At 31.9% G+C, this 12,976-nt stretch overlaps 2 protein-coding genes across 2 annotated transcripts; both read left to right on the top strand.

Moving 5' to 3' along the window:
- The first annotated feature begins 506 nt into the window (after window positions 1-506).
- LOC119608844 (cuticular protein 47Eg-like) lies at window positions 507-1,158 on the top strand. The gene is made up of 2 exons (XM_037963390.1): window positions 507-626; window positions 731-1,158. Exons 1-2 carry the CDS (start codon window positions 615-617, stop codon window positions 1,076-1,078), a joined length of 360 nt encoding a protein of 119 aa, XP_037819318.1. The 5' UTR covers window positions 507-614; the 3' UTR covers window positions 1,079-1,158.
- A 5,036-nt stretch (window positions 1,159-6,194) lies between these two features.
- Window positions 6,195-6,948, top strand: LOC119608843 (cuticular protein 47Eg-like). Its single transcript, XM_037963389.1, has 2 exons — window positions 6,195-6,426; window positions 6,518-6,948. Exons 1-2 carry the CDS (start codon window positions 6,415-6,417, stop codon window positions 6,863-6,865), a joined length of 360 nt encoding a protein of 119 aa, XP_037819317.1. The 5' UTR covers window positions 6,195-6,414; the 3' UTR covers window positions 6,866-6,948.
- Window positions 6,949-12,976: the final 6,028 nt, after the last annotated feature.

Here is a 12,976-nt window from a genome sequence, read left to right on the forward strand (position 1 = left end):
AATATTCTTATAGTAAAAACAAACTAATCAATTCAGAATAAGTAATAAATATATTCGGCTGTGATGAAAATACCAAGACAAGTAAAATAAGGATAAAAATATCCTTATTATACATCATCCTCTACTATTTCTTCAAGTCTATAGTGTGATAACGTTTATAAGCTGAATAAAATAGGCAAAAATCACACACTATATACAATACATTGATGATATTGCTCTTCTGTTGAGATATCAACAGATTTCTTTCTCCTCTTCAATAATAGCAAGTAGATGATGTTTATAAATGTCTAGATTCTATATAGGTCCGTTCATCTTTGATTGAATTTGAGGAATAACTCACCAAAACTTGGTTAATTAGAATTAATTGCACCATTTGAGATTAATCGTAGTTATTTAGTTCGAAAATCCCACAGTCAAAGATAAAATTGAGCAAAATTAACTTTTTTCTTATCTACATATGTATATACTTACTAAATTGACAAAACGAGTTGTGAGAAAAAACAAATCAAAATTACTATCAAATTTTTAAACAAGAACAGACTATAAAATCGAGAGTAAAATATTAAAAAGACAACAGTTCTATTTTAAATATTTAACAAACCACACAAAACAACATGAAATTCTTCGTAAGTTAAAGTTATAATTTAAATCAAAACGATCTTCCGTTTTTTCCATCATAACAACATAGAATTAACTTAATTATTAATTATAATGTTTAATTTATTTATAGATCGTATTTGCTTGCGTTTTGGCCGTAGTTGCCGCCAACGAAGAAGCCAATGTCCTCCGTAGCGAAGCTGAAGTCAATGTTGACAACTTCAAATACGCTTATGAATTCGATAACAGCATTAAGGCTGAACAAGCTGGTCAATTGAAGGCTGAAGATGTCTGGGAAGTCAAGGGCCAATACTCTTACACCTCCCCCGAAGGCGAACAAGTTTCTTTGCAATACACCGCTGATGAAAATGGTTACCATGTTGATGCTGCCAACCCCTTGTTGCCCACTCCCCCACCAATCCCAGAACACATCCTCAAGGCTATTGAATACATCAAGGCTCACCCCTCCAAGGAACAATAAGCGAAGTCTTTGAGACTTTTGTTGTTTGTTAAAAAATCATGGTTGAAATAAATGTTATTTAAAAAAAATAGTTAAAAAAATTAAAAATCAATTTTATTTGTTGTGGGAAGGAGGATAGAGGGAGTGTTTGTCGACATTTGACTTAAATCTTCCTGCAATCGAAAGTGGCGGGGATTACTTCAGCAAGAAGTTTGTTCCACATATAAGCGATAGGACTAAAGAATCAATTTTCTCTATAGTGTGTTGTGCGATCCACTGGCCAATCGATCAGAAATTAGTGTGATATTGATGAAAAATATACGGGTATCCAGAACAAGTTCCCTAATTTCAGAGGAAACAATTTCATTGTAATTGCGATGCAATTGTGAGATATCGATAAGTTCCTTCGTCCTCTTCTGTTCACGGACGAGTAGCTACAAAAGTAAACTTCGAAGCTCCTGTCCATATATGTGAGTAATCAGATGGGCCAATATATAAAGGACTTGACCTTTAATTGCATGAATAATAATATTACTGTCATCGGCAAAAGAGTAGATAGGAATGGAAATAAATGGAAGGTCGTTTAAGAAAATAAGATATAAGAATGACGGACCTTGCGGTAAAACAAGTCGAACTTCATTACGTGAATACCTGCCGAATTGGCCTTATTTCACGGTAATACTTTTACAACCACAGTGTAAACTTGTTAGACGACTTACCACCGCCCCTTTGTGCTTCTTACTCTCCAGCAGGTAAAGCTAGAGTAAATTTCGGAATGTGGCCCTATATACATACGTAGGTATTTTAATTTTTAGATTTTTGCAATAGTCCTTAAATTGGGGATTATATACCAAGCTCTTCTGAATTTAAAGAAGTAACTATTTCTCTAGGAGTTATACAGTAATTCAATCATAATGGAATGATTTATTACCTATAACTGGTTTTCTGTAAGAGGGTTTATAGGTTCCTAAAAAACTTTTTAGTGTCGAATGTCATCGTTAAAATTCATTTATGTAAATGTCGTTGCTATTTTGTCATGAATGCAAAATCATTTTCTGAAGGGGACAATTATGGCCAAATCATAATAAAATTTAGTAGAATGATTTCGGTTAATATAAATTTTGATTGTGTCATATTTCAGTGCCTTTATAAACGCAAAAGTCTTTTTCTGAATATGAGGTTGGACCGTTCGTCATAAAATTTGTTAGAAAGATTTTAGTTAATCTGAAACTGGTTGAGGTCAGTGTTCATATCTGGCATTTTTAAGCCAGATATGAGAGTTAAGTTAATTTTTGAAGGACTCTTTTATGGGGTCAATTATGAGCCGTTAGTTATACAGTTTCATTGAGAGATTTGGCTTTATATAAAACTCGATGATGTTATATTTGATTGCTATACTGAAATTTTTTAATTAGTTATATCTAAAAGTCATTTCGATGGGGACCTCAAAATGGAGTTATGGATCTTCATGATTTTTGTATAGAGATTTAGGTTCATATGACAGTTATTTCTTCACTGTACTGGTATTTTTAAGTCAGTAATGAACGTTAAGTAATTTTCTGAAAAATTGGGGGCTATGCGAACACGTGGGCCGATATGACCAATTTGCAACACCAAACAGTACTTATCAACAGGCAAGGGGGTAATGATTACACAAAGTTAATCATTACATGTTACATTACAATTACTTGTAATGTGTAATTGAGCAATAACCAATTACAATTACTTGTAATTGAAGGCTTTCCAATTACACATAATGTGTAATTGAAATTCACAATTACAAGTAGTTATAATTGGTAATTCTTCAATTACTATTACTTCAAATGTAATTGAAAATTCAGCCATTACCCGCCAAGCCTGCTTATAAGTGAAGTATTTAGAGCAGTCACGAGCAAAACTGAAATTCTAATGCACGCGTGCATAGGCCAAGAAATTCTGCTGACGCTTTGTTGACACACCTACACTATAAGCTTGTGTGTATTAGTGTGTCTGTGTTTTACTAAAATGACCACTTGTTTGTTGCTTTGTTACGATCTCAGAGATCAAAATCAAATCAGTTGCTGTTCAGCTTTTGTAGAAGCAAGATCACGTTGCGGATTTTTTTATGCTTATGTTTTTTTCTCTTTTATTACACCTAGCAAAATGTTTGATATAAATTGGGAAAATGATTTATTTTTTATAGAAAACATGGACGGTGAGGCACAATGCGTCGTATGTTATAAAATTATATGTAGAAAAGCTTTATTTTTTTTGAAAAGGCATTATGAAACTTGCCATGGACCCTTAAATGACCTTAGGGGATATGACAGAAAAGTAAAGTTGTTGCAATTAAAAGGTTAACCGATCAACACATTGGTGACTTATTGCGTATTAAGGAATATAAAGGAAACATTGATTTGGATAGATTAGTTGAACTTTAAATTAAGTTCAGTTAATATCTCGGTAATATCCCTTAAAAGTTCGAAATCGAATAGAAAGTCGTGATTTTCTTAATGATATTTCAGTAGTTTTATTTAATACTACTTTTTAAAAATACTACTACTTTTCTTAAATGAAAAACTCTTTCCCTTTATTCCATTTTTGTTTAAAATGCCCAAAAGTTCATGAGTTTTTCTCGTCGTAAAAAGTATTTGCAATAGAAAACAAATTTCAAAACTTTTCTCAGTGTACCACCATTTTGTTATAACGTGCAGTCATCTCTCTGCTGCTTAACGCACACAAATATACACATGGTGGTATGTGTTTGCCCATGACTGATTTAGAGCAAAATTTCAGCTCTTTAGCTTCTACCTTTTAGGCCCTATCTAGATAGCTTTAAAATTTAATAAGGTCCCAGAATATATATACTTCTATGGGTCTACAACAATTATTTCAATGTGTTATAAACGGAGGTACAAAAACAATATAAACAAGTAGGAAAGTATAGTCGGGCATGGCATGATTACACATATTTTAAAAGGGGGGTTTGTATGGGGCCTAAGGTCAAATAAGGGCCGATCATTACGAAAATCTGCAGTGTCATTTATACCTATATATTATTTGTGCCAATTTTTAGAGAGATAATAGTATATTTGACGTAATTATGGCATAAAAAGCCCAACTCGGGAGGTACTGTTGTATGGAGGCTAGGTGAAATAAAGGACCGATTTCAACCATTTTCAATAGGCGTCCCAATAAACATGCTTGGTCCAAATTTAATCAAATTATCTTGAAAATTGCGGCCTGTACCTTGCGCACAAGGTTTGCATGGACAGCCAGCCAGCCGAACAGACGGACGGACATGTCTTTATCGACTCAAAAAGTGATTCTGAATCGATCGGTATACTTTAAGGTGTAGGACCTATATTTTTGTGTGTTATAAACATCAGCACAAACGTATAATACCCTCCCCACTATAGTGGTGTGGGGTATAAAAACTTAACTTATTTTAATTTAATTGTAAGTATCCATGCCAAACTCTATCAAATTTAGAGAGGTGAATTTTAAAACAACATTTACCTGAAAGGGAGGCTAGTAGATCTAGTCTAGAATGATATCTATGGTCTCAAAATATATGACAAGCTAGAAGTTAATCATACTTTCTTCCATAACTTTATAGGAATAGGAGTTATATCTTCCTGCATACAGAAAATTTGTAATTTTCCTTTGCTTCAAGATAAATGCCGATATGACATCTGGTCCAGGAGACTTGTTTAAAAACCTTCTAAAAGAAGATATTTGGTATAGTAACTGATACCCTTTCGTGCACTGGCAGTGTTTGTTCACTAAATGGTCGTACTTGAAAAACCTCGGAATTGAACTAGCGGTAAAAAGGGTAAGTATAAAAAACTATAACTTTAATGCCAGTGTAGTAAGGTTAATATGTGCAGAAATCATATTATGGACAGAATTTTTCCATTATCAGTTAATTTTTTGTCATAACTCCCATATAAAGCCAGTTTTCGAAATTTAAAAATTTGCTGTTATTTCATTCTGTCAAATTGAATGAAATTAATACATATATACTAACTTTTTGATTTGGTCCATGCTTAAAGGGGACATAATAAAAATTAGATCTAATTACTGAATAATCTCAAATCAAAACGAGCATTATATGAATATTTTGTTTAGTTAAGTATTCATTATTTTTATTATTAAACATTAATGAGAATATTTAAAACAAAATGTCTTAATCTACTTGATGGACTTTTATATTCATTACTTATATTTATTAACAAATACTAATTAACTATTAAAATCAAATAATCAAAAGAAAGAAATAAAAATTATATGAAATCTATAGATTAAATAGCAAACATGATCTATAAAATAAAATAAATACCATCAATTAAAATCAATTATAAAACCATTCATTGCTTTCGTAATAAAAAAAATAAAGAAAAGATTTTTCAAAAGAAAAGAAGTCTTTTGATGGACTTTTATATTCATTACTTATATTTATTAACAAATACTAATTAACTATTAAAATCAAATAATCAAAAGAAAGAAATAAAAATTATATGAAATCTATAGATTAAATAGCAAACATGATCTATAAAATAAAATAAATACCATCAATTAAAATCAATTATAAAACCATTCATTGCTTTCGTAATAAAAAAAATAAAGAAAAGATTTTTCAAAAGAAAAGAAGTCTTTTTTATAAATCAAATATAACAAAACAATAATAAATGCAAACGTTATAAACTGTTTATAAACTTGTTCTAAATTATGTGTTAACAAATAATTAAATGTATTTTAAACAATACAACAATATTCAAAACTCCACATACTATTTAAGAAATAATTAAAATATCAGTAACAGCTACTGATAACAGAAAACACTAAAACCAAAAATTTAACATCTTCAAAACGTCTTGACCATAAATGTTTATCATGATGCACAGATGTTTGTTTAATTTTATGAGCAAAGAACGAATCGTACGAATGAACATCTATTATGTAGATTTTTATACGATTTTATTAAATTTATTGTCTTCTATTATTGCTGTTGTATATTTTTGGCATATATATTATAATTATTTAAATAAATTTACATAAATAATTAATGAGCGCCCGTGTTTTGAACATGTTTTGTTGGTTTAAAACTAGATTTTTTTTCTATAATTGTGTTTTAAATTTGAATTTTTTGGTTGATTTTTTGTTGTCCCTTACAATTAAAATACTTCATCGATATAGTAGTTATACGAAAATAAAAAATGGCAAAACGAGTTGAATAAAATGTTAGACAAAACAAATCGAAATTATTATCAAATTTTTTGAAAAAAAAAAGTAAAAACTGACTATAAAATCGAGAGTGAAATATTGAAAAGACAACAGTTTTATTTGAAAACTTTAACAAACCACACAAAATCACCATGAAATTCTTCGTAAGTTAAAGATAAACACATTTTATATTAAAACGCACTTCCGTTCTGTTCGCCATTTCAAATTATTAATTATAATCTTTTGATTTTTTAGATCGTATTTGCCTGCGTTTTGGCTGTTGTTGCCGCCAACGAAGAAGCCAATGTCCTCCGTAGCGAAGCTGAAGTCAATGTTGACAACTTCAAATACGCTTATGAATTCGACAACAGCATTAAGGCTGAACAAGCTGGTCAATTGAAGGGTGAAGATGTCTGGGAAGTCAAGGGCCAATACTCTTACACCTCCCCCGAAGGTGAACAAGTTTCTTTGCAATACACCGCTGACGAAAACGGTTACCATGTCGATGCCGCCAACCCCTTGTTGCCCACTCCCCCACCAATCCCAGAACACATCCTCAAGGCTATTGAATACATCAAGGCTCACCCCTCCAAGGAACAATAAGCGAAGTCATTAAGACTTTTGTTGTTTGTTAAAAAATCATGGTTGAAATAAATTTTTTGTTAAAAAATAGTTAAAAAAGTAAACACAAAAAAGCTTTTATTTAAAATCCATCGATTGCTATAAGTTGGCAGATCTGATACATATTTCTTTTAATAAGATTATGTAAAAGTGATCAGCGGTTGTCTTTCTATAGATAAAAAATCCATGGGAAAATTGTAACAGTTTTCTCCATTATATTTATAGTCGTTTATAGACGTATATCATTCGGTTCGTCGGAATCCCCTGTTACTACAAATGTGTTTATTTCATGAAACATATCAGCGTATGAGTAATATCCATAGATAATACATAAAGTATACACAATAAAAAGTTAGTGTATTAAAATTGGCAATGCTAAATTAAATTATGGAAACCTATTATGGTTTACTTATTTTTGGTATTATGAATTACAACCAATTTCAGTTGTAATTGTGTTGATGTTGCCAACCTAAAAGTGCTTTGTTATAAAATTAAGTGAAAAGTTTATGAATTAGTGTTTTTCGTAAATGACAAAAGTATTGAACATCTTTCTATTGTAAATTCGCTTGAAATCAGTGATTGATGAAAACTTTACTTTGTTTTATTTTAAAAATTTATTCTGAACAATTGAATGGTAATTTGTTACAACTGCTTTTGATAAGTTGTAATTTTTTCCAAAAAAGTTGTAATAAATTTCAACTTTAAGTTTTAAGTTGTTATCGATAATACCAAAGAGCAAAATTTCAACGAAAAAAGAGTTGAGTTGTAAACCATAATAGGGGCATAAGTACAATTGTGCGTGGTAAATTCTCTTTAGGGTATTGAAGCGAAGTGCTTTACGTGAGTACCTGCCATGTTGGCCTATCTCACTGTGGTCTTTTTCAACCATTGGGTGTGCTTCGTGACGACTCACCACCGCCCCCTCAATCTTTAATGAAGAAATCAGCTGGCAATTTCTGTACATGGCTAAAGCCGGTCCATGTACAAGCACTTTACTCAAGTGTTCGAGCTATCTAATCTCTTGCCATAGTAGTCCCGATGAGGAAGAACAGGTGTCATGAGCAAGCGCAATTTAACCCCGACAAGGTAAAACCTTATATGTCGCTCAACCACTTTACTGAGATCTGTTGATTCGGCAACAGCACCTAGGGGACGTAGTTGGTAGTCCGAAACATGGAACATATTAATAGACAAGACTTATTTCAGTGGCCAAAAAGACCCACTATGATAAGTTGAGCATGTTTTAGAGTAAACTCCAACATACTCAACCATGAAAGGAAAATCGCCGATAAATTAAAGAAAGGTCAGTGACGGTTTACACCACACTCCTCCTCCATCCAGCTAAAACATCGTTCAGCACATCATAAGCGATCAAATCACCCATCCGTCAAATCCATCAAAACTTCAGTACATCAGAAACTCCACATCCCGTATATCAATTCTTTGCATTATCAGCTCAAATCCAACATTTTATTAATCCACATCTGGGAGCGATAACATAAATGTATCTTGAAAATTATATTCCACAGTGTATCAGTCCTTTAACCAAGCACCCCCTTCCTGCGATTTAGGTTTCAACCACAGCCACTACGTGGATCCCGAAGGAACCCCAACCAACAGACTAGCCAACACAAGTCCTGTGGGCAACTGGACACCTGTAGTGCCAGATTATGTGGTGCTTTGGTTAGACCTTTTTTTCAATTTATACAAGGACTAGGCCAGGCAGTAAATTTTAAACATTTATTTATAGTCCCGGCAGACTCGAGGTATTGGTAGCACCTATCTACCCCCGGATTGCAATACACCAAGATGCGGTCTATCATCAAGGAAACATGGCCGGGGGGCAGTAGGGAGGGTATATTGGATTTGTGCTGATGTTTGTAACGCATAGAATAAATGGTCCTATACCTTTAAGTAAACTAATCGGCTCAGAATCATTTAATGTCAACAAAAATGCCTTCACCAAATTTTGTTAGGATCGGTTCATATTTGACCCTAGCCTCCATATATAGCCTCCATCAGAAAATCATTTTTTCATCAAAAATATATCGAAATTAAGGAAAAATTAAACATAACTGTTTTACTATTAAAATTATATACATTTTAGATATACACATAAATATTGTAGGGTATCGTATGATCGGCCACGCCCGACTATACTTTTTTACATGTTTTATTTTGGATTTTATATCTAGAAAATTAATTGATGATGAATTTTTATTCGAAAGACTTAAAAGTATAAGTACATAAAATTTTTTGGTCAAGAGTAGTAGTTCCATGTTTTAGAAATAAATACTTTAAGTTTCAAAAAAACTGATTGAAACCAACTTTTAGATATTATGAGGGCGGCTTATAACTGAGAAAGTTAAACAAAAACATACCAAAAATTTCACGCCAATAGCATTTACGGATCCAAAAATGGCCACATGTTCTAAAATCCCAAAGTTGTGATCAGAAAACTGAAAGCAATTTTGGCAGCCTTAGTGTGTTCCCTATTTATACCCAAAGTATTTTCAGAACCTCGAGAGAAATGTGGATTGTATGGGTAAAATTAAAAAAAGTACAATTTTTGGGATTTTCGCTCAAATTTTTGGAAATTGCGGGATTTCCTTTGACCTTTTGACATTTTTATTTACTTATTGTTTAGAATGACAAATTTAAAAAACGTTGAAAATTTAATTAAGCTTTGTTAATAAGTAAAGATTTTATTACATACTAGCTATGCCCAGCGTGCATCGCTACCCTGATCGTAATGGAATAAAATAAATATTATTATTGTAAATGTATATACATATATTTACAATATCAAAAAGTCCCCTTTTAGAGATCTCATATTTCTAGGATCAATATTATAAAAAACAAAAAAAAGTACCTTTTGGAGAACGAAAAGATAAGAAAAAGTGTTCTTTTATATGTTCTCACTTACTCCGGGCTCTACGTGCATAATTTCATATTTCTAGGTTCAATATTATAGAAAATTCAAAAAGTATCTTTTGAAGAACGAAGAAGTACCAAAAAGTCCTCTTTAATAGGTTCTCACTTAAACCGGGCTCTACATGCTTAATTTCATATTTATAGAATTTCAATATTATAGAAATTTCAAAAAGTACCTTCTAAAAAACGAAAAAGTACCAAAAAGTCCGCTTTTATGGGTTCTCAACTCATCCGGACTATACTTCCTTACTCCGGGACTTACATACTTAATTTCAAGTTTCAAGCCAATAACAACACACAGTTTCATTGCTTTTTCACTGCTTTGTTTTTATAAACAAGCAAGTGCAAGCACATAATTTAACGTATTATGTGTGTTGTTGTTGTTTGTTTACTATTTTTATCTCTGCGTGCACCAAAAATCTCAATTTTTGATTTACTCTTCAGAGGTTGTGTCAGATTTTGCTCATATCTCCGTTATTTATGGTCCGATTTTGCTGACTTTGAAAAGTGTTCTTCCCGAAGGTATGTCTGATAAAATTATTGAAGATTTGGATCTCGCAGATATCTGGGGACTTCTGAAAACTGATTTCAACATACACACGAACAGACAGACATAGCTAAATCGACTCCGCTATCTATAAGGATCCGGAATATATGCTTTATATATTATCTATATATATAAAATTCTAACGTTACTGACTGACTGACTGACTGACTGACTGATTCACTGACTGATTCATCATCGCACAGCCTAAACGGTTGAAGCTAAAGAGCTGAAATTTGGACAGGAGGTTGGTCTCCCGCCAAATAGATCCACTAAGACGGGATTTTTGGAAATTCGAATGTTTAGGGGGTAAAAAAGGGTAAAAACGGGTAAATTCGGTAATCTTATATCTCCTAAACTAGAAAAGATATAAAAACAGTTTAAAGCTTATCGCCGTTCATTTAAAAAATAAACGGACAGGTGTCTGGTACTTTTTTAAAATTCGGCCCCTTTAGGGAATAAACGGGTAAAAACTGTATTTTGGTACTTTTTTCGCACCCCATGTATCTTTTGAACCAGTGCACATTCAAAAAATATTTTTGACTCCTTCATAACTTAACGAAAAAATAAAAATATGAATTTAGTACTTTTTGGATATTCGGACGTTTAAGGGGTTAAAATTGTACCTATTTTTGGTACTTTTTTCATAAAACATTGTTTTTGGTTTATTAACTTATACATATGAATACATAATAACGGGCTCCCACTACGAGGTTGCAACTTTTTGGAATAGAATTTTTATTTCGTTAATGGGGAGGAAAAAAGTACCAAAAGGGGCAAACACGGGAAATTTGATTTTATTCAACCACAATGATCCAATTTAGATAAAATTTTTAAATTTAGAAACACTAAATATCCTAATGGGGTGTTATTTGGAACCCCGGTATCAAGTGATATTTTTTGGTACTTTTCATTCTCCAACTGGTCCTTTTTGAGTTTTCTATGATATTGAAATAGAAACATGAAATTAATAATAAAGGGACTTTTCGCTACTTTTTCGTTCTACACAGGTACTTTTTTGAGTTTTCTTTAAAATTAAACCTAGAAACATGAAATTAAGCATGTAGAGCTCGGAGTAAATGAGAATCTATAAAATGGGACTTTTTGGTACTTTTTCGTTCTTCAAAAGGTACTTTTTGAGTTTTCTATAAAATTTAACCTAGAAACATGAATTTAAGCATGTAGAGCCCAGAGTAAATGAGAATCTATAATAGGGGACTTTTTGGTACTTTTTCGTCCTTCGACTGGTACTTTTTGAGTTTTCTATAAAATTTAACCTAGAAACATGAAATTAAGCATGTAGAGCCCTCAGTAAATGAGAATCTATAAAAGGGGACTTTTTGGTACTTTTTCGTCCTTCGACTGGTACTTTTTGAGTTTTCTATAAAATTTAACCTAGACACATGAAATTAAGCATGTAGAGCCCTTTGTAAATAAGAATCTATAAAAGGGGACTTTTTGGTACTTTTTCGTCCTTCGACTGGTACTTTTTGAGTTTTCTATAAAATTTAACCTAGAAACATGAAATTAAGCATGTAGAGCCCTTAGTAAATGAGAATCTATAAAAGGGGATTTTTTGGTACTTTTTCGTCTTTCGACTGGTACTTTTTGAGTTTTCTATAAAATTTAACCTAGAAACATGAAATTAAGCATGTAGAGCCCGGAGTAAATGAGAATCTATAAAAGGGGACTTTTTGGTACTTTTTCGTCCTTCGACTGGTACTTTTTGAGTTTTCTATAAAATTTAACCTAGAAACATGAAATTAAGCATGCGGAGGCCTTAGTTAATGAGAATCTATAAAAGTGGACTTTTTGGTACTTTTTCGTTCTTCAAAAGGTACTTTATGAATTTTCTATAATATTGAAAATAGAAACATGAAAGTATGCATGTAGAGCCTGGATTAAGTGAGAAACTATAAAAGGGGACTTTTTAGTACTTTTTTGTTCTTCAAAAGGTACTTTTTGAATTTTCTATAATATTGAACCTAGCAACATGAAATTAAACATGTAGATCCCGAATTAAGTGAGGACCTATAAAAGGGGACTTTTTGGTACTTTTTCGTTCTTCAAAAAGTACTTTTTGAGTTTTCTATAATATTGATCCTAGAAACATGAAATTAAGCATATAGAGCCTGGAGTAAATGAGAATCTATAAGAGGGGACTTTTTGGTACTTTTTCGTTCTTCAAAAGGTACTTTATGAATTTTCTATAATATTGAAAATAGAAACATGAAAGTATGCATGTAGAGCCTGGATTAAGTGAGAAACTATAAAAGGGGACTTTTTAGTACTTTTTTGTTCTTCAAAAGGTACTTTTTGAATTTTCTATAATATTGAACCTAGAAACATGAAATTAAACATGTAGATCCCGAATTAAGTGAGGACCTATAAAAGGGGACTTTTTGGTACTTTTTCGTTCTTCAAAAAGTACTTTTTGAGTTTTCTATAAAATTTAACCTAGAAACATGAAATTAAGCATGTAGAGCCCAGAGTAAAAGAGAATCTATAATAGGGGACTTTTTGGTACTTTTTCGTCCTAATATTGATCCTAGAAGCATGAAATTAAGCATATAGAGCCTGGAGTAAATGAGAATCTATAAGAGGGGACTTTTTGG

The sequence above is a fragment of the Lucilia sericata genome, unplaced genomic scaffold (assembly GCF_015586225.1).
Source record: "Lucilia sericata isolate MDLA Ls3-8-SP2 unplaced genomic scaffold, ASM1558622v1 Contig000887F_arrow, whole genome shotgun sequence".
Classification (NCBI taxonomy): Eukaryota; Metazoa; Arthropoda; class Insecta; order Diptera; family Calliphoridae; genus Lucilia; species Lucilia sericata.